This window comes from Macaca fascicularis, chromosome 13 (genome assembly GCF_037993035.2).
Source record: "Macaca fascicularis isolate 582-1 chromosome 13, T2T-MFA8v1.1".
NCBI lineage: Eukaryota > Metazoa > Chordata > Mammalia > Primates > Cercopithecidae > Macaca > Macaca fascicularis.
Genome location: NC_088387.1, coordinates 110,747,870 through 110,775,012, shown reverse-complemented (window position 1 = coordinate 110,775,012; position 27,143 = coordinate 110,747,870). Strand labels below are relative to the sequence as shown.

At 43.5% G+C, this 27,143-nt stretch overlaps 1 protein-coding gene across 1 annotated transcript in view; it reads right to left on the bottom strand.

Moving 5' to 3' along the window:
• The window catches only part of ROCK2 (Rho associated coiled-coil containing protein kinase 2), a 159,295-nt gene extending 146,224 nt beyond the window's left edge, over positions 1 to 13,071 (bottom strand). Inside the window, exon 1 of the mRNA XM_005576550.5 lies at positions 12,445 to 13,071. Within this exon, the coding sequence (XP_005576607.1) occupies positions 12,445 to 12,585 (141 nt within the window). The 5' untranslated portion in view covers positions 12,586 to 13,071. The remainder of the gene's footprint in view (positions 1 to 12,444) is intronic.
• Positions 13,072 to 27,143: the final 14,072 nt, after the last annotated feature.

Here is a 27,143-nt window from a genome sequence, read left to right as displayed (position 1 = left end):
AAAATAATTTATCTAACCTAAAATTAAAAAGAAAACTTTAATTTCAATAAGCATATTCTGAGTATGACTTCTAGAGGAGTCACACCTAAATACAAGGCAAAAGAGCAGAATCACACACTGATACAGAATGCACAAATAAGGCTACTTTTAACACCTGAAAAGAACATAGTATGTTGGATACGATGCAAAAATTTGCACATATCCAAGTCAACATCCAATGCCACCTGTGAACAAGAACAGGCAACCTTTGTATCCGTAAGGCAAATTAAAATAAATACTCAAAAACAAGCCAAAAGCTCAGTGCAATAGTGCTTAAAACACCAACAGCTACCCATCCTCTATATGAATCAAGTTATTAAAGTAATACTGGTAACTGTTTTAACAGAGAAGTGTAAGATAAAATTTGGGTCAACAAAAGGGAGTAAGTTTATAAGCTTACACCTAACATGCTCAAAACAATCAAAAAGAGGGAAGATGAATACAGAGCAGAATGGAAAAAAAAACAAACAAACATGTAAAAGCCATGTGCACGTCAGAAGCCCTTAACATCTGTAGCTTAGAAACAACCCAACTGGCTGGGCACGGTGGCTCACGCCTGTAATCCCAGCACTTTGGGAGGCCAAAGCAGGTGGATCACAAGGTCAGGAGTTCGAGACCAGCCTGGCCAACACAGTGAAACCCTTTCTCTGCTAAAAATACAAAAAATTAGCCAGGCCTGGTGGCAGGCACCTATAATTCCAGCTACTCAGGAGGCTGAGGCAGGAGACTCATGTGAACCTGGGAGGCGGAAGTTGCAGTGAGCCAAGACTGCACTGCTGCACTCCAGCCCAGGCGACAGTGCGAGACTCTGTCTCAACAACAACAACAACAAAACAGAAACAACCCAACTAGTAGACTCCACTGCCATTATTAGGGCCTACCCATTAGCCAGGTGCAGTGGCATGTGCCTGTAGTCCCAGGTACTTGGGAGGCTGAGGTAGAAGGACTGCTTGAGTCCAAGAGTTCTAGGCTGCAGTGAGCTATGATCACGCTGCACTCCAGCATGGACAACAAAGTGAGACCCCACCTCTTTAAAAAAAACTTTTTTTAATTAAAAAAATAAAAGAGAGCCTATACAGATCAGTAAGACTCATTCATTCCTTGGAAGCAAAAGGTATCATAACAAGGTTTAAAAAAAAATGCTTAGTATTAACTAGGCCTTTCAGGTGTAAACACTTATCAGTAGGCTAATTCCACATTCAGAGGGCTCTGATTTGCATTTGTATTCTATTTTTGGAATTCCCAACACTGGAATTGGCCTGTGGTATACAAAATAAAACTCCTTCACCAGTTGATTACCATATTATTTCCTAGCATAAAAACAAAAACAACTTAAATATAATGATTCAAATTAGGCCACACTCATGACACATTAGCAAAAATCAAAAGAACAAGCAAAACACGCACATAAAACAGTGGCCAACATCATTTGTCACTGGTAAAACGCACTACAATGGCTATAATTACAATGACACACACTACCAAGTGTTTCGTGATAATATGGAGAAACTGGAACCCTCATACATTTCCGGTGAGAATGTAAAATGGTAGGGCTACTTCGGAAAACAGTCTGCAGTCTCTCAAAAGTTAAGCATAAATTTACCATATGACCCTGCAGTCCCACTCCTTGGAATCTATCCAAGAGAAATGAAAACATATACCCTCACATATGGTGAATTCATAAACAAAATGTGGTACATCCGTAACTATGGAATATTATTCATCAATTAAAAAGAACATAGTAGGCTGGGCGCGGTGGCTCAAGCCTGTAATCTCAGCACTTTGGGAGGCCGAGATGGGCGGATCACGAGGTCAGGAGATCGAGACCATCCTGGCTAACACGGTGAAACCCCGTCTCTACTAAGAAATACAAAAAATAGCCGGGCGAGGTGGCAGCGCCTGTAGTCCCAGCTACTCGGGAGGCTGAGGCAGGAGAATGGAGTGAACCCGGGAGGCGGAGCTTGCAGTGAGCTGAGATCCGGCCACTGCACTCCAGCCTGGGCTACAGAGCGAGACTCCGTCTCCAAAAAAAAAAAAAAAAAAAAAGAACATAGTATTCATGCTGCAACATATATGAACGTCAAAAACATCATGTTAGGTAAGAAGCCAGGTGGAAATCACTGCATATTTTATTATTCCACTTATATGGAATTTACAGAACAGACAAAGTTATAGTCAGAAAGCAGATCAGTGGTTGGCTGGGGTTGGGATTCAGGACTGACTGCAAATAGGATCAAGGGAATTTGGGGGAGGTGATGAAAATGAATTGTGATGATGGTTACACAACTTTGTAAATTTACTAAAAATCATACTGTACACTTAAAATGGAAGAAATTTATGGTGTATAAATTATACCTCAATAAAACAGTTGAAAATAAAAAGAACTAGTAATGGTAGTAAACAATGATGCCCGACTCTATATATTCAATACCTGCTCATTCTCAACCACCAGACTTTTATTTCAGAGCTGATTCTAAGAGCAAATAAGAGACTGAAACACATTTTGTCAATTGCACTACATCTGCAGGCTGTATTTATTTGTTCAACCAATATGAAAGGCTTATTACAAGCAAGATACTATGTATCACTCTCTTTTGTCTGCTAAATGAATACCAGTAGTAGATGTAGAAGAAAAACTATCACGACTCTAAATTCTATTCTTTCTATAACTGTTTTAAATACGGTCCAGAGAACACACACAAAAAACCACCTGCATGTATTAGGGAAAAAAAGAAATACTACAAACATGAAACAGTTTAAAGCCAAATCAACATGTTAGAAACCAAAATGCTTAATATCTGAAAAATTCTCAAGTCATTGTGACTTGCAATGACACACTTGATTCCTCTCAAAAAAATCTCATGCCCTTTAACTTAGTTTTTAATATTGTTGAAAAATATTGCCTTACTATTAATAACAGCCAATATGCTATTTTAAAGGATTTTACCTTGTGAACACACCACCAGCATTTCATCTGCCCTACTCATAAAGTGCAATTCCAACACAGGCATAACTAGGTACATAAAAAGAAGTAAATGTGTTTAACCAGAAAAAAGTTAAGGAGAAGGGGGAAAAAATGACACATATAAATGATAAAAAGCTGTTCAGCCCCCATGAGGTATCTTTACTTCACCTAAAATACTGAATAAAATTCACTTAAATTCTTTCCAAGACAAACTGTTTCACCACAATCCAGAAAATATCCAAATCACAATTTGCTTTTCCTACATGACCTCCAAATTAATTGTACTTCTAAACCCATCCTCCCTGAATATATAGATGTTTACTTACCTTCTTTCCCATGGATAGGTAAGAACTAAGTGACAGGAACACATACAAAATGTTTATCTGGGAAGTATTTTAATTAATATCTCTTCAAGTAGAGACATTTCTACAGGTTATCACTTCTGTTATTTAAAAAAAGATGCTAGGGCCAGGCGCAGTGGCTCACGCCTGTAATCCCAGCACTTTGGGAGGCCAAGGCAGGTGGATCACAAGGTCAGGAGATCGAGACCAAACTGGCTAACACAGCGCAATCCATCTCTACTAAAAATACAAAAAAAATTAGCCGGGCGTGGCTTTTGAGTTTATTTTTATTTAATGCACAGAATATGAGCTGTTTTAGGACATGGGTCTTTTATATTTTCCTATTCTGTAAATATTTGTTGAACGAACTAACAATTTCTGTAAACAGAAACTCCCAATTAATTATTTTGGAAAATCTAATACACCTAGACAAATCTCTATCTCCTGATATAATATTTGAACTCCTACTTCATACTTTCCATCAGAATTCCAAATGAAATATCAGTAAAAACAAAGCCATGTGAGAACAAAAAGTCAGGTATATGATGATATAATCCTGGTAAAAGAGAATTTCCTAAACATGACCACTAAGCCAGAATCACTTTACAGTGAAAAGATTGATAATTGTAACTACATAAAACTCATACTATTCATTAAATATTTAAAAAGATGAAGTACATGACTAGTGTAATTTTATATATATATATATATATATATATATATATATAATTTAAGACATATACACCAAAATGTTAAACAGTGATTATCTCTAAGGAAGGAGATTGTAGGTAAGTGTCATTAGCATTTATACCCTTCTATGCTCCCTAAATTTTCTCCAATAAGAGCATATTATTTTTATAATTTAAAAAATGACAAATCTTGCTTCACTTCAAAAAATAAAATCTATGTTTCCCTCTCAGCCATAGTTGGTTGTCATTTCCCTCAGGTACAGATAAAACTAAAAAGAAATGGCATTTTTTCCAGAGACAGGGTCTCACTCTATCACCCAGGCTGAAATGCAGCAGCACCATTACAGCTCACTCAGTCTCAAACTCCTGGACTCAAGCCACCCTCCTGCCTCAGCCTCCCGAGCAGCTAGGATCACAAGTTTGTGCCACCATGCCTGGCTAATTTTTTTTTATTTCTGTAGAGGCAAGAAATCTCACTGTGTTGCCCAAGCTGGTCTCAAACTTCTAGCCTCAAGCAATCCTCCCAACTCAGCCTCCCAAAGCACTGGTATTATAGGCATGAACCACTGTGCCTAGCCAAGAAATGACTTTGAAATAAGCGTGGGTTAAATAACAGAACCAGGACTGATGACCTGCTGTAGCTACTAAGGTGGTAGAAAAGCAAATTTAAAAGTCCCAACAGTCAGTAAACTGACTTTTAACAAAGGCGCCAAAGCAACCCAATGAGAAAACTTAAATTTTTTAAAAATGGTGCTGGATAGTCTAGATAACTGGATAATTATGTGGGAAAGAAAAATTAACTTCAACCCCTAACTCACACCACACATTAAATTTAGCTTAAAATGTATCCTAGACCTAAATGTAAAAGTCAACCATAAAGCTTTTGGAAGAAAGCAAAGGTGAATATCTTCATGACATGGGGATGGCAACAATTACTTGGGCAGAAAGGCAATAGCCATTACAAATTTTGATTAAAAAAAAAGATATGGCAGTGAGCTGAGATCTGGCCACTGCACTCCAGCTTGGGCAACAGAGCGAGACTCCGTCTCAAAAAAAAAAAAAAAAGAGATATGGGGCCAGGCATAGTGGCTCGTGCCTGTAATCCCAGCACTTTGGGAGGCCAAGGCGGGCAGATGACTTGAGGTCAGGAGTTGGAGACCAGCCTGGCCAACATGGTAAAACCCCGTCTACACTAAAAATACAATAATTAGCCGGGCGTGGTGGTGCATGCCTGTAATCCCAATTACTCGGGAGGCACAGGAGGGAGAATCGATTAAACACATGCGGCAGAGGTTACAGTGAGCCAAGACTGTGCCACTGCACTCCAGCCTGGGCAACACAGCGAGACTCTACCTCAAAAAAGAGAGAGAGAGAGAGAGAGAGAGAGATACACCATAAGCTAGGGAAAAAACACTCACAAAACATACATTTGACAAAGAGTGTTCTCTCTATATACAAAAGAACTTATATGATTCAATAATAAATACAAATAAATAACCCAATGTTTTTAAATGGGCGAAAATGGAGATATGTTGCTTTGAACAGATAATTCACAAAGGAAAACATATAAATGGCCAGTAAGTGCAAGAAAAAGTACATCATTAGTCATGAGGGAAATGCAAATCATGCAAATCAAAATCACATTTTAAAGAGCAGTGTCGGGGAAGACGTGGAGCAACTGGAACTCTCATATATTGTTGGTGGGAGTGTAAAACGGTGTAACTACTTCATAAAAAGATCTGACAGTTTTTTTTTTTTTTTTTTTTTTTTTTTAGACAGAGTCTCACTCTTGTTGCCCAGGCTGGAGTGCAATGACCTGATCTCAGCTCATTGCAACCTTCACCTCCTGGGTTCAGGTGATTCTCCTGCCTCAGGCTCCCAAGTAGCTGAGATCACAGGTTTGTCCCACCACAGCCGGCTAATCTTTTTTTTATTATTTTTAATAGAGATAGGGTTTCACCATGTTGGTCAGGCTGGTCTCAAACTCCTGACCTCAAATGATCCACCCACCTGGGCCTCCCAAAGTGCTGAGATTACAGGTGTGAGCCACCGTGCCTAGCCGGCAGTTTCTTAAACAGTAAACACATATCTGCCCTACGACTTAGCAATTCCACTACAAGGTATTTAATTTACCCAAAAGAAATGAAAACATTCATAGCAACTGTATTAAGAGCCAAAGTAGGCTGGGTGCAGTGGCTCAGGCCTCTAATGCAACGCTTTCAGAGGATGAGGCTGAAGGATCACTTGAGGCCAGGAGTTTGAGACCAGCCTGGACAACACAGCAAGACCTCATTTCTGCAAAAAAATAAAATAAAATAAAAATTAGCCAATCACAGTGGCACACACCTGTAGTCCCTACTAGAGGGGCTAAGTTGGAAGAATTATTGAGACCAGGAGTTGAAGGTTACAGTGAGCTATGACTGCACCACTGCATCCCAGCCTGAGCAAGAGAGCAAGATCTTGTCTCCATATTTAAAAAAAATCAAGCCAAAATACATAATACACTCAGTACTCTGTATCCATGAATCCAACCAACTGTGGATCAAAAATATTTGGAAAAAAAAATTAAAAAATATAGATTAAAAAACAATACAGTATCGTATTAGGCATTATAAGTAATCGAGAGATGACAAAGTATATGGAGGATATGCATAGATTACATGCAAACACTAATGCCATTTTATAAAAAGGACTGTGCATCGTTGAATTTTGGTACGTAGGCAGACTGTGAAGCAAGTATCCTGGAACCAATCCCCAGAGAAGACCAAGGGACCACTGTACATTCTGAAGACAAAAAACTGAAAACTAGTCCAGGTATGCATCAACACGATATCCAAGCCAACTGTGGTTTATACATAAAACAGAAGACAATTCAGCAACAAGAAAAAGGAACAAATTGCTGACACACAAAATAACACAGATAACTCTCAGAAACAATGCTGCATTAAAGAAGCCAGACACAGAAAAGTATATACTATATGATTCCATTTTTATGAAGTTTAGAAGAAATCAAAGTTATCTTTACTGCAAAAAAAAAAAAAAAATCAGAAGAATGACTGTCTCTAAGAGAAGAAAATGATGTGTGGAATTAGCTGAAAAGGTGTGAAGGAGATTTCTGAGTTGGTAATAATGGTCTGTATTTTTACAAGAATTTGCATTACATAGGTGTGTGCATTTGTCAAAACTCACCAGTGGTACATTTAAGATCTGTGCATTTCATTGCATGCAAATTTAATCTTTAAAAAATCTAAACAAATCAAATTGGACCCTTCTTAAATACATACCAAAGTGTTTGAAGGCAAAGTATACTAATATCTCCAATTTACTTCAAGTGAATCAAAAATAAAAGATGTATTGATAGATGGATAAAGGAATGGACAGATAAAGAAAATACAGCAAATATAGCAAAATATTAATTATGCGGTGAATATATGGATGTTCATTGTTGGTTCTTTCACCCTTACTATACTTTGAATTTTTCTATAATAACATGATGGAGAAAATTTTAAACTCTATCCATTACATTAAGTTGAACATAGTGTATCTTAAAATCCAGCAATTCCACTCCCAGATATATACCCTAATGTACAGGAATTCTTCACATGAGCTCCAGAAATGCTCCTAGCAACACTTTCCATAATAGAAAAAAAAAAAAGAAAGAAAGAAAACTGTAAATATCCTTTAAGTAGATTGGAGCTAAACTGATTATCGTAGCAGGGAATATGAATAAACCACAATATTAGCGAATCTTAGAAACACCATTTCCAGTAAGGCTGGGCACGGTGGCTCAAGCCTGTAATCCCAGCACTTTGGGAGGCCGAGACGGACGAGGTCAGGAGATCAAGACCATCCTGGCTAACACGGCGAAACCCCGTCTCTACTAAAAAAAATACAAAAAAAAAAAACTAGCCGGGCGAGGTGGCGGGCGCCTGTAGTCCCAGCTACTCGGGAGGCTGAGGCAGGAGAATGGCGTAAACCCAGGAGGCGGAGCTTGCAGTGAGCTGAGATCCAGCCACTGCACTCCGGCCTGGGCAAAAGAGTGACACTCCATCTCAAAAAAAAAAAAAAAAAAAAAAAGGAACACCATTTCCAGTAAACAAAGCAAGTCATAAAAGAATACGTAAAAACGCTGACATTTTATAAAGTTAAAACAAGTAAAACTACATAATACTGTTTAGAGATATACACAACTGTAGTAATCTATGAAATGAAGCAAAGGAACAATAAAATGTTCAGGGTAGCAGATGAGAGAGGATGCAGGAAGACCGAATCCAGCAGCAGCAACAGCACACAGGTAACTTCTACAGGCTAGTGTTCCACTTATTAACTTGTGTGGTGATTTCACGAATATGTTTTTATGCTTCATAAATTATATTTGCATACTATATTTTTAGAATTCAAAATGGGAAAGAGAGGCCTATCTGATCAAGACTCTGGGAATAAAAAACAAAAAAGTTAGATTTCAAGATAATTATCCACTATTTATTTACAACTACTGAAGTGTATGTAAGTCCGTATTTCCTTACTTAGTCTACATCGGCCTTACCCTGGGACCACAATGTTTCCCAATTCAGAATTTCTTGGATTTTAGAATGGTACACAGTACATATACTGTGCATTCCCTAAAACGCTCTTGAAAATCTGGGCAGCACCCTGAAATCAAATACATTAATATTCTTCCAGCAAAAGGCATTATTTACATCAAGAGGAATGACTAGACCACAAATATTCTAATGTCAGATTAGGTCAGATGTTATCATCAAATACATTTTACCAAAAACTTGGTTTTTAGGGTTTTTTATATAACAAAATTGTGGATAAGGGATTGCAGACCTGCACTTGCTTCACATCAACAGTAAGTTCCATACATCACCTTTTGTTTAAAACCTCCCTAGCTAACTCATTTTCTTTAAAGATTTCCTATCAACATGAAAGTTTTAAAGTAAACTAGTCACATTTACACTATAAATGCCAAACTCTTCATAAAGAAAAAAATGTATAAAACGATCTTTAATTTTTATTCTATTTCATTTTTTATTGTATCTCTATAATGTTCTTACTTATTACATGATGGGAAAAATATACATACAATTTTATTTTAATTAGGCAAATAACCAGCAGCATGATGAGTCTAAGCACTGAGATAAGAAATATCGTCAGATAGTTTACAAGGATAATGAAATCAATCAAATTATTTTATGTTCTATGCCACTGAAAATTGTAAACAAATTTTTAATCACCTTTGCCCATCCACACAAGTCTTAAGAGTTTACCCAAGCATGAGTCCTATAGGTTATTGTGACTGTTTACCTTTGAAAGAGTAAAATAAATCAAAACTCAAAAAGCACAGACCTTTAGAAAAACATCTCTTCAGCAAAGGCTGAAACACAATTCTTTTTACCATAATAGGTAAGCAGTATGAGAAGCTGGTCTTGACAACAAAGCACAGGTATTTACCCAAAGGTTTCAAACACTACAAAAGCGTATTACCGAAGACCTGCCTCCAAAAAAAAAAAAGAGGCAGTAGAGAAGCAAAACTCTATTTCTAAGTAATACTAAGCAGCTCACAATCTGCAACCATAAAACAGATAAATTCTTCTCAGATTAATTTAAGGACCCACATAAAGCAATGAGCCTTTGCAGAGAAACAAGATGTCATCTTTACACTGATTTAGTCTTGGACTCTAGCTCTACCTATGCCTAATGATTGCCAGCACTTTTCTGATGGCAAATTCAAATGATAATGCTACTCACTCAAAATTATGTAGCAAGAAATAGATGCAAATAAAACCATTTTCCTTTGAAAAGAAAATTTAAAGCAATTAACTAAAAACATGCTAAATGTGCACAGGAGAAGTGAACTAAATTTAATGAGCACTGTGATGTACCAAGCACTAGGCTAAGCACTTTACGTGTTATCTCATATAACTTTGTTTCCTACAGGGGTTTACCTTCCAGGCCTAGCTTACTGAAAGCATGATACAATCATTTCTGGTGTACTTCATCTTCTTCTGTCATCTTAGGAGTATACAATTTTTAATGGTACTTTCTGAGCTCCTGAATGTAGTGTTGCAGCTGTGTTTGCTTTAAATTATATTCCTTTAAATTTTCTGTTAAAGACAAAATATGTATTTCCTATGGCAAAGCCAAAAAATAAATGACATGTGCAGTAAAACAATGACCAATTGTGAAATGCAACCTAAATGCTAAGGTTTCAGATCTTTAAAGTGATACCAGCCATTATTTCATCAGTATTTCAGGAATATAATTTTTTATAACATTATTTTAGACATTAATTTACAGTTTCAGTTTGGAGAGATGAAAAGATTCCAGAGATGGATAGTGGTGATGGTTGCACAACAATGTGAATGTATTTAATGCCTGCCACTAAGCTATACCCTTAAACATGGTTAAAAATGGTAAATTCTGTATACGCTACCACAAAAAAATCCGTTCTAATATTTCATAAAATACATGTAATTTAAAATTAATTTATATATTTTTTTAATTTAGTTTATCAATTTGCAGCAGAAGCACCAGGAATCTTGCTCCAAAGGAATAAGGGACACATTTTGGCTTGGAAAGGTTTACTGTACCTCAAGCATATTTAATCAACTAGAAACAGCAATAACAGAGTCTGCCAAGTCATCAGCATCTGATGTCAATTCTCAGATCAGTAATGTGTCACCTTAATAAAAGTGTGTTTTGGCTGTAATAAGCATTAAATGAATGAACTGTGTCCTGAGCATGTAAAATGTTTCACTTTTTAAAATAGCCGTCATTTTAATAACTTGGAAAGTAATAAAACAAAATGCATGAGCATATTACATGTATAAGCTACCTTACATTCAAGCTCAGAATAACTCTAATAATTATGATTAATATCATTAAAGATCTAAGATATCAAAGTGAATTGCAAAACGTTTGCATCTAGGATTTAGTATGAACCTGATGAATACTTGAGATTTGCTGTACTATTTTTAACTAAACTTTCTGGCCTTAGGTCAAAGTTTTGCTAGCAAAATACCAAAGTGAAAATGCTCGGAGTGCAGCCCAGAGTCTCCGCTTTAGCCTAGGAAAAGCTATGCCATCCATGCAAGCAATCTTACTCCCAATTAAAGACTTTCAAAGACTGCTCCCATGAAAACACAGGAACAACACATTAACCCGAAAATCAGTAAAACATCAGACACATGTGACACAACATAGCACATCACTCACTATTTTCTGTGCACTGTGCAGAAAGACACACATAGCTAAAGTCAGTTCCTGCATTTTGACTAAACAGGACTGAGTCACTCTGCAAACGATGCCTGAAACCTCAAAGGATAACCAACTGCCTCTGACGAAAAGTCAGTCCGTCCGTCCCGGGAAAGGGAGGAGGCAGTTTTTCTCATCATACAGTAAGATTTATCCCAGCAGGGAACAGAACTAAACATCTGCATTCCAACACAGAATGTCTAACGGATCTAAGGATCTCCCACCCTAATTCTAGTCTTCCAAAGTCAATCTAATATGCAGAGTATCGTTTTCACTTTTCTTCTCCCCAGGGTAAAAGTCCACACCCCCTTTTCCCATAAATGCATCCACACTGCACACTACTCAAATTGCGAAATACAATCATCTATCCTCACAAAAATAAGAAATAAGCCAGCATTCTACGGTGCATTTCTATTTTGTAAAACATGCTCCTTTCTTAATCAAAAGCCAATTAGCAGCCTTTACGGTGCTATTAATTTGGATTTCAAAGGTCGTTTTAGGAAAGAGACGCAATGAAGAGGAGAGATTTATTCCACTCCACAATTCAGACTGAGTTTTTGGCTCTGGCGCAATAATCTCAGGGAATTAAATTTACAGCACTTAAAATGCACTAAATGGCAAGTGTGGAATGCTCAAACGCAAGTGAAAACAGCAAAACATTAGGTATGTGTTCCAAGATTTCAGACTAAAAGGAGAGAGTGAGGGCAGCTCTTTGTCATGTATCCCAGCGAGTACTCGCAACAGGGAGAGCATCAGGTTTCTTTCTCCCTTGCTCGCACCAAGTCCCCACGTAGCATGACACTTCATACGGCTAACCTGCTGTATGAAGGATGGCCAGTCCTCCACCCACCTCCCCAAACAGAGTGGGTAGGCGGAAGGAGAAGAGGGGTGTTCCTCCCAGTGCTGCAAGAAAGGAGCAGCAGGGGATGACACCGGCTCCAGCAGGAGGTAGAGGGAGGAATCAAAGGCGGGTCACTACTCTTGGAACTCGGGGGCAGAAGCGTTTGGTCTCCGGGCCCGGCTGCCGGAAGCAGGGCGGGGTGGGGCAAGACCTCCCCTCCTCACGGGCGGACCGGCACGAAGGGCTGGGCGCAGAAGGGATCTGAGGTGTGAGCTGCAACGAGCAAGCTCCCAGGCCCCGGCCACCTACCAGCAAGCTCTCCACGTTGATGGGGGAGCGAGGGTCTCGGATCAGCGCCTCCAGCTTCCTCTGGCGGCTCGCGCCGGCCCCGTCCCCCGGCACGGTTTCGGGGGCGCCGGGCATTTTCCCCGTCGGCGGGGGCCGGCTCATGCCGCCACCGCCGGACCCGCACTCAGGCTCCTCGCGCTCAGGTCCGGCAGCCTCGGGGCCTAGCACCGCCCCCGCACCACCAGCTTCGGCCGGGACTCCGCTTGGGCCCACCGCCCGCCTCTAGCTCCGGCTTCGGGTCTCCGCGGCGGTCCCCCGCCCAGGGGCTGCTCCCAGGGGCCCGCCCGGCCCTGTCGGGAGCGCCGGGGAACAGACTGCGTCCCCGCCCCTCAGTCAGATTCGCGCCGCCGGTCCGCTGGTCCTCCGCGAGCGCCCGCAGGAGTCCTCGGGCGGGAGCGGGGAAGTGGCGCCGCCACCGCCGCGGCCCGGACCGCCCCGCCCTCTGGGGCCCCGGGAGGCTGAAGCCCAGGCCTGGGCCACTACGGCCGCCGCCGGCCCGCTGCCATGGTCGCCGCCGGCTGCCTTGCAATCCCTCAGCCCGCTCCCGGCGCACACACTCCCGCGCGGCCGCGCGCCGCCGCTACCCACAAGCCCCTCCGCGCGCAGCCGCCGGCGCGCGCCCCCGCCCGCCCCGCGCGCGCCCCGCCCCGCCCCGTGCGCCGCGCTTCCTCCCTTTCTTTCCCTTCCTGCGTCTGCCCCGCTCCGCTTTCTCCTCTGCGCCCCTTCCTCGCCCGCCCTCGCCTCCTCCCTCTGGCGGGGTTCTCTGAGGCGAATGGCCGGGCGCGCGGTCACGGTCGAGCGCCTGCTGGGGGAGGGGAGACGCACCCGGGCCGGGTCCTTCCGCGCTCCCCCTGCCCTTCCCGCCGAACCCCGCGGACGACCCCGTGGCCCAGAGGCTGAACCCCCGACGTCGGGCCCGACGCAGCCGTGCGCTGGGGGGAGTCCGGCCGCGCCCCCCGCCGTGGCCCCCGCTGACTCAGCGCGCAGCGATGCGGGCCTCGCCTCACCCGCGCCCAAATAATAGCGACCGAGCTCGGCGCCCGCGAGGGGCCGCAGGGCCGTGGGTTTCGATGCGAGCCTGAGAGGGGACCCTGGGTGTCTGGGATTCCGCATGAGCGGAGGCGGGTGGAATCCTAGTCCTGGGGCAGTAGGGCCTGGGATCCTGAAAGCGTTTCTGCCCGGCGTAGACGCTAACCACGTCGAGAGAACGGGAGAGCACCAGAAAAACGCTTTCCAGCCGCAGGCCTTCGCTGGGTCTTCTCCTTTTGGGGGGCGGAAGAGGGGTGGTTATCGGGGCCGTTCCTCCGCATTCCTGCCCTCTCGGCGGTCGGTGCCATCGCTCAGATCCGCCCAGGGCGCAATCCGAAAAATATGTGCCAAGAGCTATAAAACCATTCATAGAGCCCCTTTGACCCAGTAAACCCATTTAAGGAAGTACATTTCCAAGGAAATGATCCAACGGGCGAAGAAGGGGGAGAACTTGCAGAAAGATGTTAACAGCAGGGCTATTCACAGTGATCGTGATGACCAAAACCTGGGAATGGACCCAGTTGTCCAACAACTGAGTAACACAAACAAGCGCCGTCACATTGACAGCAAGAACCCTGGCAGGTATGCAGACTGTGTCAAACATGAAATTTTGGCAAGTACGTGAGAAGGTATATTAGAAATAAGTGAAACAAGAAAAATCGTTTTACACACTGGAACTATGTAAAATGAGCAGCTATAAGAACCAGAGAATACAGTTCTTAAATAAATGGGATTTTTTTTTTCTGTAAAGATGATTAAGAGCAAATTAAAATTTCAAAAAATGGAAAAACCACTCCGAAAAGCAACAATCCGATATCCATTAAGTAATAAGAATGTTAAGAACTGTCTCCCTGGCATGTCAGAGATAAACCCGAAGATAGGGTGAAGCCCCAACCTTGTAAAAGTTGCATTTTGATCCACACCATTGAATTAATTGGAGCCTCTTCTTTGGTTTTAGGTTAGTTGAAACCACCCCTAGCTGGACTAATGCAGGAAGAGGCCCCGATGATCCATCCAATACAGCTTTTCCCTTTCAGATAGTAACACTGACTTCACGACCAGAGAGTCCTTTAAGTCTATACTGAGCTACTCATTCAGACCTCCGCAGAGGCCGCCAGGAGAACAGACGGAGCTAGACACTCCCACTTATGCACTGGAGCAAAATAATGAGATCATCTATGATTATGGATTATTTTTCTGATGACAAAATAATATGCAAGGCAAAGGAGCACTCTGTCTAGCGGGGCGTTGGTGGCGTGCGCCTGTAGTCCCAGCTACCCCTGAGGCTGAGGTGGAGGCCGCCTCCGTTGAGCCCAGGAGGCCAAGGCTGCAGTGAGCTGTGATCACACCAGTGCACTCCAGCCTGGGCAACAGAGTGAGATTCTGTCTCAAAAAGAAACCCAAAAAAACCAAAGAAAACAAAACACTATGTGGTTCTCAGTTTCCAAATTAATTTTGACTGTTGTATATTTGTATGTAGCTTGGTGGAATAACAGGAAGCCATGGTCCAAATACTGGACATGAAAACCTTATTTTAAGAGTAGTGATCAACAAGATATATATCCTAGGCATCTTCTACATGTATGTATTTATATAGACCAGAAAAAGCCATGGTACAGAAGATTTTTACCCAAGACCTATCCCGTTGTCTACCTGGAAGAAGAGAAAATGAATCTGTTGATACGAGTTAAACCTTTTTGCAGGATGGGGTAGGGGGGAGGTTAGTACAACAATTCTTATTTTCAAAAGTAATGCACAAATGCATTCTTGTAAAAGTTCAAACGAGGGCCGGGCGCGGTGGCTCAAGCCTGTAATCCCAGCACTTTGGGAGGCCGAGACGGGCAGATCACGAGGTCAGGAGACCGAGACCATCCTGGCTAACACGGTGAAACCCCTGAAACCCCGTCTCTACTAAAAAATACAAAAAACTAGCCGGGCGAGGTGGCAGGCGCCTGTAGTCCCAGCTACTCGGGAGGCTGAGGCAGGAGAATGGCGTAAACCCAGGACGGGGAGCTTGCAGTGAGCTGAGATCGTGCCACTGCACTCCAGCCTGGGCGACAGAGCGAAACTCCGTCTCAAAAAAAAAAAAAAAGTTCAAACGAACCACAAATATATGGAACATAATCTAAAATTTACTCTTCCAACTCTATTTCCACATACATTCTTGTATCACTCAAGGCCTTTGGCCATCGTCATACATATGTATTATAGATACACATTACCTTTTCCCTACAGACATGAAATTACACCATATTATGGTGTTTGGCAACTTGGGTTTTTTCCTCGTTACTAATATGTCCTAGAGGCGTGTCCATGTCTATAGGCAGAGATCTGCTTCCTTCCACTTACCTGCTGTCCTCTACTCCACAGTTTGGATGTGCCACACTGTCATTATTCTCTATATGAGAGCATAGTGGTTAAGGAATAATTGCCAAAATCCTGCCCCAAACACACACTTGCTGTGTGGCCCTGAACAAGTTACCGAACTCCTCTGTGTCTCGATGTCCTCACAATATTTGTTATAAAGTGTTTAGAATGTGTGCTGGCCCTCAATCAATGCTAGATATTATTCATATTTTCTCACTGTCACAATGATCCATTGACATCCTCGTAGCCTCTTTGCATTCATATTTGAATAGTATAGATTCCTAAAAGTGGAATTGTCATAACAACGGGTAGGCATACTGTAAATACAGATGCTGCCAACCTGTTATTTATTTATTTATTTAAGTCAGGGTCACCTTCTGTCCTTCAGACTGGAGTGCAGTGGCATGAGAGATCTCGGCTCACTACAACCTCCACCTCTCGGGCTCCGGCAGTCCTCCCACTTCAGCCTCCTGAGTAGCTGGAACTGCAAGCACACACCACTATGCCTGGCTAATATTTGTGTTTTTTGTAGAGACGGGATTTTTCCTTGTTACCCAGGCTGGTCTCTTAACTTCTGAGCTCAAGCGATCCACTCACCTCAGCCTCCCGAAGTGCTGGGATTACAGGGGTGAGTCACAGCGCTGGGCCTCAACCTGGCCTTTAAAAAGATGCTACCCTTTTACATTCTCAGCGTGAGTCGAAGACACTGCCCATTTCCCTTCACCTTTCCCAGTATTCAATATTATAAATATTTTTAATTGTCGTCAACAAAATGGGCAAAAAAACGACATCTTGTTCTGACTTGTAGTCCCTTAATTACTACTGAAGATAGGCATTTTGTATATCTATTTCTTCTGCAATTACCTGTTTATATCTTTTATCCATTAGTTTTACCTCTTTTTTGTGATTTATAAGAGCTCCTTATGTATTTTGGATATTCCTCTGTGTTATATTATAATAAAATATTAAAATGTTACAGTTTGTAAAGATTTTTTTCCAATCTGTTGCCTGCCATTCGGTTTTGTTTTTACCTGTTATACAGTCAAATCGGTTGATATTGTCCTCTACAGCTTCTGGGTTTTGTATCTGTGTTGAGGAGGATTTCCAACCCAGTTTTTAGGTCACACAGAATCCTGGAATTGCAACAGGTTATGAGGAAATGGCAGTTTCCTAATATTCTCAGCTCAGTTCGTCCCAAATTAGCTGTGGAAGGGGGTTCCCTGGGCTTGCTGGTCTCCAAGGGAACTCCTGCTGCGACTCCTGCTGCTACGGACTCGGTCCAGGGTTGACTGCTCCTGTGTAACAGGGGCCCCAGTGTGTCCTGAGCACAGGTGAGACAGGCAGGAACTTGGACAGAAACTTTTGTTCAATAGTAAGGAAGAACAATGGAAAAATAAACACAGAAAATACAGGGCATTTAACCAAGCTGGCCTATCAATGGATAAGGCTTGGATTGTACCATAACTGTTCATAGCTTGCTCTGCAGAACTTAGAAACTCCACTCCGTTTCATATGAATTTCTTTTCTCTGTCTCTTCATTCCCAATGGTCTATTTGACATCCACTACCCAGCAATGCCTTCCTAGCCCTCCTGATGCTTCCTCACCCAAACTGAGGGTCCAGGCCTCCTTCTTTTCTCTGAGATCCATCTCCTCAAGTTTCAGGTTTTGATTTGAGGGATCTTCCTCTTCCTCAAGAACTAATTCACCCATCAGATGCAACTTTACCCTCTCCACCCATCTAGGACTAGAAAAGGACCATTTTTGTCTTTTGACCACGTGGCTTTTGTAATTACTTTTTTAATTGTAACAATTATTATTTTAAGGGCTTACTATGTGCTAGGCAGCATGCTTTATAGAGATTATCTTAATTCTCGAAACAGCCTTTTGCTTATGGTAATATTACTATGCCCATTTTACAGATGATGTAAGGAGGACTCATATACATGTACATGGAGTGAAACAATGAATTAAGGAATGGATGGGTGAAAACAGCAAAGCGTGAATGGTCCAGCCATCACCGACAAGACATGTAGCAACTTTTCCCATCTCACTTCATGCTGCCAAGCAACCCAGGCTGGCATTGTTGTAGTGAGTTGCTTCTGTTCCACACAAGCCAGGATTTAATAACAGAATAAAGGAATGAACTCGCAATACAAAGGTGTCATTATCTTTGTAAACTCCTCTACTATAAAGGGTACAGGGTTTAATGGTTTATGAAATAGAGTTTCATCCTAAGTTGCATTCATGGTTCTGGTAATAACTCCCAGGGTGAATGAGAAAATTGCTGAACCCCTCTGTGAGTCAGTTGCCTCATACACAAAATAGAATTAATGAAGCTTGGTTGTCATTAAGGCTTCTTAAGATCTGCAGATGAAAGATACTGCATTCATCCAACACAAATTATTCACCAGTATGCTATGAAAGACTCTCAGAAAAGAAAGCTCTGGTCACAGCTGAGAAGTAAACTGAGAAGTAAATGGTAAGTCACTGCAAAAATATATACAGTGTAAATGTATATGTTTGAGAACAGTGGTCCATAGAAATGACTTGGAGGATCCTGGAAAGGTAAGTTTGTTTCTGGCTCTGCCAGTTTGGCGGGGGACCTTGATGTCACACCTGGCAATCTCATTTTCCCCATTAGTGAAATAGAGGTGGCTCTGTAATGCTTTATGTGATTTTCCTGCTCAAAAACTTTCACTGGGTCTCCTATGATTGTGCCTGAAATCCTTAGCCTGGAATCCGGGCTTTCTAGAGGTGTCCATGCCTCCCTTTTCAGACTTGTCTTCCGGTGTTCCTCTTCTCTTTTTCTCAAAATGGAACACCCTTGGCTGATTCCTCTTTGGTTAAGACGATTTCCACCCATGTGGAAAGGCACGTCCCTCCCTCTCTCCACCTGTGAAGTCCCTACTCATCCTCCCTGTAGGCCCCTCTTCCTTGAGTGAAGGCTTGATTCTTACTGGGTTCTAGATCCCCTTTAGCCTTTAACAAAATATTTAACAAAGTGCTTGCCTCACATGCATGAGAAGAAAACTATTTCCTTTTCCCTTTCAATGCTTTTGACATCCAAAACCTTGGGTCTGTTGTTTTTCCAGAGTAAATTAGTAATTTCCCATTATTAACCATGAAGAAAATTTGTCTATTCCACTCTCCAAGTGTTTCAGTTCAGCAAAACTATAAACTGTGTAGGATGCATCATTCACAGAAGTGACCATGCCATTCCCACCTCTGTGCCTTTGCTGGTGCTGTCCCCCCTTCCCTAACATCTCCTCAGTCCTCTCCCCTCACGACCCACCCTGGAAGGCATTCTCCTTCCAGGCCAGTTTCCTATCTCCTGCTTTCCCTCTGCATTCAATTTGAGCATCGTGCTAGTTCTTTGGTAGCTACGAAAGGAACCGAGTATGGGTTCTTCCTACACAGAGTTTGCAGTCAAGAATTGTTGATGCAAGCTAGGGATAGTGACGTATGCCTGTAGTCCTAGCTAACTGGGAGGTTGAGGCAAGAGAATCACTTGAGTCCAGGAGTCTGAGTTTAGCCTGGGCAATATAGTGAGACCCCGTCTCTAAAAAGAAAAAAAAATGTTTAAGGAATTGTTGATTGTATAGATACTCAGTGTATTTTTAATGGTTGAATGATTGAGTGAATGTATAAATGGAAAAACACAAATAATTATAATTCAACAAACGTAAGTGCCTGAAGAGATTCACAGATAACATCCTGTGAGAACTCAAAGAATCCTGATGCAAGAGATGTCTTCCAGCAGGGGGATCAGGGAAAAGAGGTGATACATGGCCTGGGTCCTTAAAATTTAGCAGAGTCGGCTGGCACGGTGGCTGGTGCCTGTAATCCAAGCACTTTGGGAGGCCGAGGCAGCCAGATCACCTGAGGTCAGGAGTTCGAGACTAGCCTGGCCAACATGGTGAAACCCCATCTCTACTGAAAATACAGAAATTGGCTGGGTGTGGTGGCTGACGCCTGTAATCCCAGCACTTTGGGAGGCTGAGGCAGGCGGAACACCTGAGGTCAGGAGTTTGAGACCAGCCTGGCCAACATGGAGAAACCCCGTCTCTACTAAAAATACAAAATTAGCTGGGCATGGCAGCACATGCCTGTAATCTCAGCTACTCGGGAAGGCTGAGGCAGGAGAATCGCTTGAACCCAGGAGGCAGAGGTTGTGGTGAGCTGAGATCGCACCGTTGTACTCCAGCCTGGCAACAAGAGTGAAACTCCATCTAGAAAGGACAGGAGGGAGGGAGGGAGGGAGGGGGGGAGGGAGGGAGGGAGGGAGGGAGGAAGGAAGGAAGGAAGGAAGGAAGGAAGGAAGGAAGGAAGGAAGGAAGGAAGGAAGGAAGGAAGGAAGGAAAGAAATGTGCAACTACTACTACTAAGAAGCTGAATGCCAATGACCAGTGTCTTCAGGTCTTTGGATTCTTCTTGACAGTCGCATGGATAATGTTTAAACAGGGGTGGGCTGTGATACACACAGTCATTGTTTGCTCTGGCCCAGCAGGATCTACAAGGGAAGGCCGTTCAAACCTCAACCTTGATCACCAGGTGCAGAGGAGGTGGCGGCCTGGTGTTTGAAGGAAAGCGGTAAACTTTGCTTTCATCAGCTCCGCCACAACCCTCAAAGAAATAGCCCTGAGACTCTGCAGGCCAGATGAGAGCCGAGAGCTCAGAAGCACTCAGTAGAGCCGAGATACTGTGGAAGTGAGACCCCAGCCCCAGAGCTTCGTGCTACTGGAAATGGTGGGAATTTCCGGGGCATCAGAGGCATCAGCCCTCATGTAGAATCCCCACTCTCACTCCAAGACAAGAAAGTGACTTAGTGATGAGTGCAGGAGCCCTCCCTTCTGGTGCCTCCAAGAATGAAAGCCAGCTGTCTTGGCTTCCTCTGTGGCCACATCCTTAGTATAAAGCAGAGTGATATTTAGTGGACCTATTTATTAATCAACAAAATGGGGTGAATGCCTACCATGCGTCAAGGATCAAGACTGGCACCAAGGGGAATGCCAAGATAAGAAAGGCAAGGTCTGGGCTGGGTGTGGTGGCTCATGCCTGTAATCCAAGTACTTTGGGAGGCCCAGGTGGGCAGATCACTTGAGGTCAGGAGTTCGAGACCAGCCTGGCCAACATGGTGAAACACCGTCTCCACTAAAAACACACACACACACACAAAAGCCGGGCGTGGTGGCAGGCGCCTGTAATCCCAATTACTCAGGAGGCTGAGGCAGGAGAATCGCTTGAACCCAGGGGGCAGAAGTTTCAGTGAGCCAAGATCGTGCCACTGCACTCCAGCTTGAGTGACAGAGTAAAACTCTGTCTCAAAAAAACGCAAACAACAATAAAAAGGCAAGTTCTGAGCTTCGTGATCTGGGGAGGGAAATGAAACATATGCACAGAGGCCAGCCAGGAGTGAGTGCGTGCTCAGTGTATTTATAGCCTGAACAAAAGATTGAATGAATGAACAGAAGGACATAAGCACGAGCAAGCCACGTGGTACAGAAGAAAGAACACAGGCTTGCGGCATCCCAGCGCCCCCACTTCCAGCTGTGTATGAGTCTGGAGAGTTCTGCTAGCTTCTAGAGTCACTGTCCACCCTGCTCTGCGCTCCAGGGGCTGACCTCTATGGGCTGCCTACTCTGGGCTATCTGTGGTCTATCTTCTGGTTGAGCTCTGCCCAAAGGGAGAGCTGGAAAGAGATTGGGGGTGAGGACAGGGTTTTAACCCCCTAAATCCCTGGAAAGAGATTGGGGGTGAGAACAGGGTTTCTCCCCCTCTGCCCCAGCTCGACCTCTGGCAGCAGCTCTGCACCTCAATCCCTGCAGCTCCTCGGGCTGCATTCCATTTCTCACTGGGCTTCAGGGAGGTTCTGTCCTCTCTCTGCCCTCCTGACCTCAGCTTCTCACTGTCGCTGGGGTCACAGTGCCTCAACATTGCTTGTCTTCCTTTAATTCTGTCTACACCTCTGGAAAGAGCTCCTTTATGGAAACCATCTAAGTTAATTCCATTCCCTGAAGAGACCCAACTCATTCAGTAAATTGATGGCAGTCACAGAACTTTTCACAGTCAGATTCCTCAACTATGAAATGGAAATAATAGTAATACTTAGTATTTGGCACAGTTCAGTGCCTGGACATTGGCCCTCATATATGTTGGCTGCTTAAATGAGTGAATACATGAGTGAATTAATGGCTAAAAGGATTAATGACGATGTTAACGTACAAAGTGTGAAAATATGGGTTTTTATAATTCCTACAAGTGGCAAATGAATGTAATAGTGTTAACTATCTTGATATTGTAAACTGGGCATGAGTCTGGAATCAGGAAAGCTGGCCCCATTTGTTTATTGTGTGATTTTGGGCAAATTATTTTCCCATTCTGTACCTCTGTTTTCTCCCCTATAAAAGAAAAGGGCTGAAGGTAATAATCTGTAAGAACCTATCCGTCTTGGCCATCCTATCAAATACTAAGCATTCAACAAAACTGTGCAATAGTTTGAGTTGGAGAAGCCAAGGAAGGCCTCAGGGAAGAAGCAGGAGCTTGGAGAATAGAATAATAACTAGAAGAGCAGAAGAATCTCCCAGGTGAGCAAGACTGGAGCAGGGGAAAGGTGGGAGCGGCCTGCCAATGCTGGTGGCCATGAAGGACATCTGGCTGGATCAGAAGTTGGCCATGGGGACATTAAGAGGAAAAGGCTGGGGACATAGGCTATGGACACATAGGAAGGGCCTTGACCACCAGGCCAAGGAACTCAAAGGACCCGTAAAAGGAAGGGTTATGACTTCCTTAAGGCCCCAAGGCTAGTGCAGAACTAGGCTTGAGGTTTCCTCGCTCAGCCCCCAGTTGATCAGGATCTCCCTCTTCAACTCCTGAGGGCAGCTGCCTTCTCCCTTTCGTGACTCCTTTCTTTGAAGGTCACTTGTCAAATGAGGGATGAGGGAAAATTTATTGAGTGAGGAAACCATTTGGTAAGGGATATTTTTGGCATGACAAGTCCTTGGCAAAGGATTTGTTCCTGTCATTATTCTCCTTGTGTTTTAAAATCTGTTAGTTTGCCATAAAGTCAAAGGCAAGATCATCAAAAGAAAGTGATTTGATTTTTTTTTAATTACTGAAAAAAAGTGAATCCAGAAAAAACTTGCGTCTTAAGCAAGAATATTAACTGGAGGGTCCTGGATATGAAGTCAAAAGTATTTGAAAGAAAATGAAAAAATTATCAATGAGAAAAATAATGCAAAACTACTGTAAGACACATGGAGTTATTTGAAAAATGTGTCCAGCTGTGTGAATTTAGGCATCTTCCTTCCCTTCTTGGGCCTCAGTTTCCCCATATGTCAAATAAAAGGAGTTAGACCCGAGGGTGAGGTCTAGAAGCCTGTTCTGCCCCAACAGGGCCCGTGGCTCCCATTTCGCCACTCTTTTTCCTCTATTGAGAACAGCATTCCCGGGAGGGCAGTTGCATCACTTTGGTTTCGGCTCCTCTGATCTCTGTCCCCTGTGTGGCCTCTCAGAGCACAGGGGCTGGAGAACTGAGGCAGCTGCTCAGCTCTGGCACTTTGTCCGGCTGTGGCCAGAGATGAAAGGATTCAGAGCCAGCCTGCAATAAAGCTGGGCCCCTGGGTAGAGGTCATCCAGACGTGCCAGCCTCACTGCCACTGCTGGGGACAGGCCTCGTCAAACCTATCACTGGCGCTCGCCAGGGGAGCCCCTCAACACTTGTCCAGCCTCCAGTCCACACGTTTAGGCCCCCACCGTGGTCATTCCAAGGGGCTAATCTGTGGTTTGGTTATTCTCCAGCTCAAAAGTGTTGACAACGCTTCCGTGTTGTCCTACAGCAGTGTGTCCCTAAGAGACACCCATTCTGAGAGACACTCAGCCGCAGGAACACAGGAGTGGTCACTGAAGTTTGGAGAAGCAGCTTCTCTGTCTCTCTTTCCCTGGCCTCCTTGCAATGCACCAAGTCCTGCAGGAAGGAAACCTCTTTAGCCTCAACAAACCGAGCATATTTCCAAAATACAATCAATCAGAGGAGTTTTTATTTTTTTGGTTTAGTAACTCCAAGAAATGTCTCACACAAATACAGTTCCAAATAATATGCCTTGGGAAACATGGCTCTCTGGGTGATATACTTTGTTTTTGTTGTTGTTGTGTTTTTTGTTGTTGTTGTTTGGGTTTCTTTTTTTTTTTTTTTTTTGAGACAGAGTCTTGCTCTGTTGCCCAGGCTGGAGTGCAGTGGCACAATCTTGGCTCACTGCAACCTCTGCCTCCCAGGTTCAAGCGATTCTCCTGCCTCAGCCTCCCAGGTAGCTGGGATTACAGGCGTGCACCACCATGCCTGGCTAATTTTTATATTTTTAGTAGAGATGGGTTTCACCATATTGGCCAGGCTGGTCTTGAACTGCTGACCTTAAGTGATTTGCCTGCCTCAGCTTCCCAAAGTGCTGGGATTACAGGCGTGAGCCATTGCACCCAGCCAAACCTTCTAGTGTTTAGGTAAGACTAGGTCAGTCTAGTCCCTGGTGACTCTTGGCCTGTTTCTCATTACTCCCCTGTGTGCCCTAAATTCCAGCTCCATTGAATGATTAGTTGGTAGCTGATGATTTGTGTGAGTGAGAATGTTGCAAAAATATAAACCTGGAGAAAGAAAAAGAAAAATAAAAGAAAAGGAAAACGGGGCCTTAAGCAAGCATATTACCTGAAGGATCCTAGGCTTCCAGTCAAAAGAGCCAGAAAAGTCAAAGTATACTAATTATTTGGTCACTTTTTTTTTTGGTCAATAAACTAGGTATTTCCCTCCTTTCAGGCCTTTCCTCTTCCTGTTTCCTCAGTCTAGAAATTTCCCTTTCTTTTTTTTTTTTTGAGATGGAGTATCACTCTGTCATCAGGCTGGAGTACAATGGCACAATCTTGGCTCACTGCAACCTCCGCCTCCTGAGTTCAAGCAATTCTCCTGCCTCAGCCTCCCGAGTAGCTGGGATTATAGGTGCCCGCCACCACACCCAGCTAATTTTTGTTTTTTTAGTAGAGATGTGGTTTCACCATGTTGTTCAGGATGGTCTCCATCTCCTGACCTCGTAATCTAGCTGCCTCAGCCTCCCAGTGCTGGGACTACAGGTGTGAGCCACCGCGCCTGGCCTCCCTCCTTTCTTTACTTATGAAAACGTACTCATCTTTCAAAGGTTTACTTAAATGCCACCTCTGCTGTGAGCCCATCCCAAATTCCATGTAAAAGTATATTACTCATTACTGTGTGCTCCCATTGCACTTCCCATGCACTTTTATTAGAGTATTTTCATTCTCCTTTCCCTGATGTGCATAAAATAACTAGGAATTATTGGTCTTCTCTGTATCACTTTTAGGTTGTAGGCAAATGGCATACTGGCTACAAAATAAATAAAGACAGTTCCTGTTTTCTGTGCTTCCAGGTCCCCTCCCCTCACTGAGAGCTTCTTGGATCCTGTCCTGGGAACTTTCTCCTCATGCACTGCTTTATCCTGAGTCTGTCTCCACCGCTCTGTGGAAACCTGCACGTTAACTTGCTTCTTATGAAGAAAATCTGTTGCAATCAGTAAGAACATGGTTCTGAGCCCTAAAAGGAAGGACAATGAGGTATTAATTAGCAACAGTTCCCAAATCAGGGATTTAATTATCTGGCATTCAGACAGTCAGAAAGGAAATTGAGAGTAAGGAAATAGGCACAAAATGTCCTATGTGAATAGGCAGAGAGGCAGAGCAGATGTCATAAAGCCCATGCACTGCGTTTTAGCCTTTTGTTCAAGACTTTCTCTTCTAGACCCAATCCTAACAAACCGATGATGTATTAGGAAAAAGCAGACAAAACGCATGGGGTAGTGATGCTGGGATGCTACCAGAAATAATAGGGTGTGAGAGGAGTGGACGCCATAGAATCAATGCAGAAGAAAAACAGATTGGAGGCCTCTAGCCGGGGGGCAAATAGTCCTCTAGTCCTCTGAACTTCCACCATCTCCACCTACATGGACGGCACTACACAGTGTCCAGCATTGACGGTCACAGATGCCCGAATTATCAAGAACATGTTAAACTACCTGCTAGATCCTCTCAGAAGGCAGCCAAGTGTAGGCTGGGTGCAGTGGATCACGCCTGTAATCCCAGTACTTTGGGAGGCTGTGGCAGGTGGGTCACTTGAGCCCGGGACTTTGAGACCAGCCTTGACAACATGGTGAAAGCGTCTCTGTACAAAACATACAAAAATTAGCTCGTCATGGTAGCACGCGCTTATGGTCTCAGCTACTCAAGAGGCTGGGGTGGGAGGATCACCTGAGCCTGGGAGGCAGAGGTTGCAGTGAGCCGTGATCACACCACTGCACTTCAGCCTGGAGCATGGGTGACAGAGCGAGACCCTGTCTCAAGAAAAAAAAAAAAAAAAGGGCGGCCAAGTGTATATAAGCTATTTGAACTTTAAAAAAACTTTTAAAAAAAAGTTTTTAAAATTATGTGTTTGTTTAAAAGGTTAAGATTTTCCCCAAGATATTTTCACAGTTTGTGTCCCTTGTTCTCAGGTCTTTGTTCATTTTTTGTATGTGTGTTTTTGTGAAGGAGTCTCATTCTGTCACCTAGGCTGGAGTGCAGTGGCGCAATCTCAGCTCACTGCAACCTCTGCCTCCCAGGTTCAAGTGATTCTTCTGCCTCAGCCTCCCCAGCAGCTGGGACTACAGGTGCGTGCCACCATGTCTAGATAATTTTTGTATTTTTAGTAGAGACAGGGTTTTGCCATGTTGGCCAGGCTGGTCTTGAACTCCAGTCCTCAAGTGATCCACTTGCCTTGGCCTCCCAGAGTGCTGGGATTACAGGCGTGAGCCACCACATCCGGCCTACAGGTCTTTGTTCAAATGTCACTTCCTGAACCCCTTGATTCAAATTTCAACCCCACCCCACTGCCAGCCACCCCACTCCCAAGCCCCTTTTCTTATCATATTTTTCTTTTTCTTTTTTCTTTTTCTTTCTTTTTCTTTTTTTGTTTGTTTGAGACAGAGTCTCGCTGTGTCTCCCAGGCTGGAGTGCAGTGGTGAGATCTCGGCTCACTGCAAGCTCCGCCTCCTGGGTTCACGCCATTCTCCTGCCTCAGCCTTCTGAGTAGCCGGGACTACAGGCGCCCGCCACCACGCCCAGTTTTTTTTTTTTTTTTTTTTTTTTTTTGTATTTTTTTAGTAGAGATCATGTCAGCCAGGATGGTCTCGATCTCTTGACCTCGTGCTCCACTCGCCTCGGCCTCCCAAAGTGC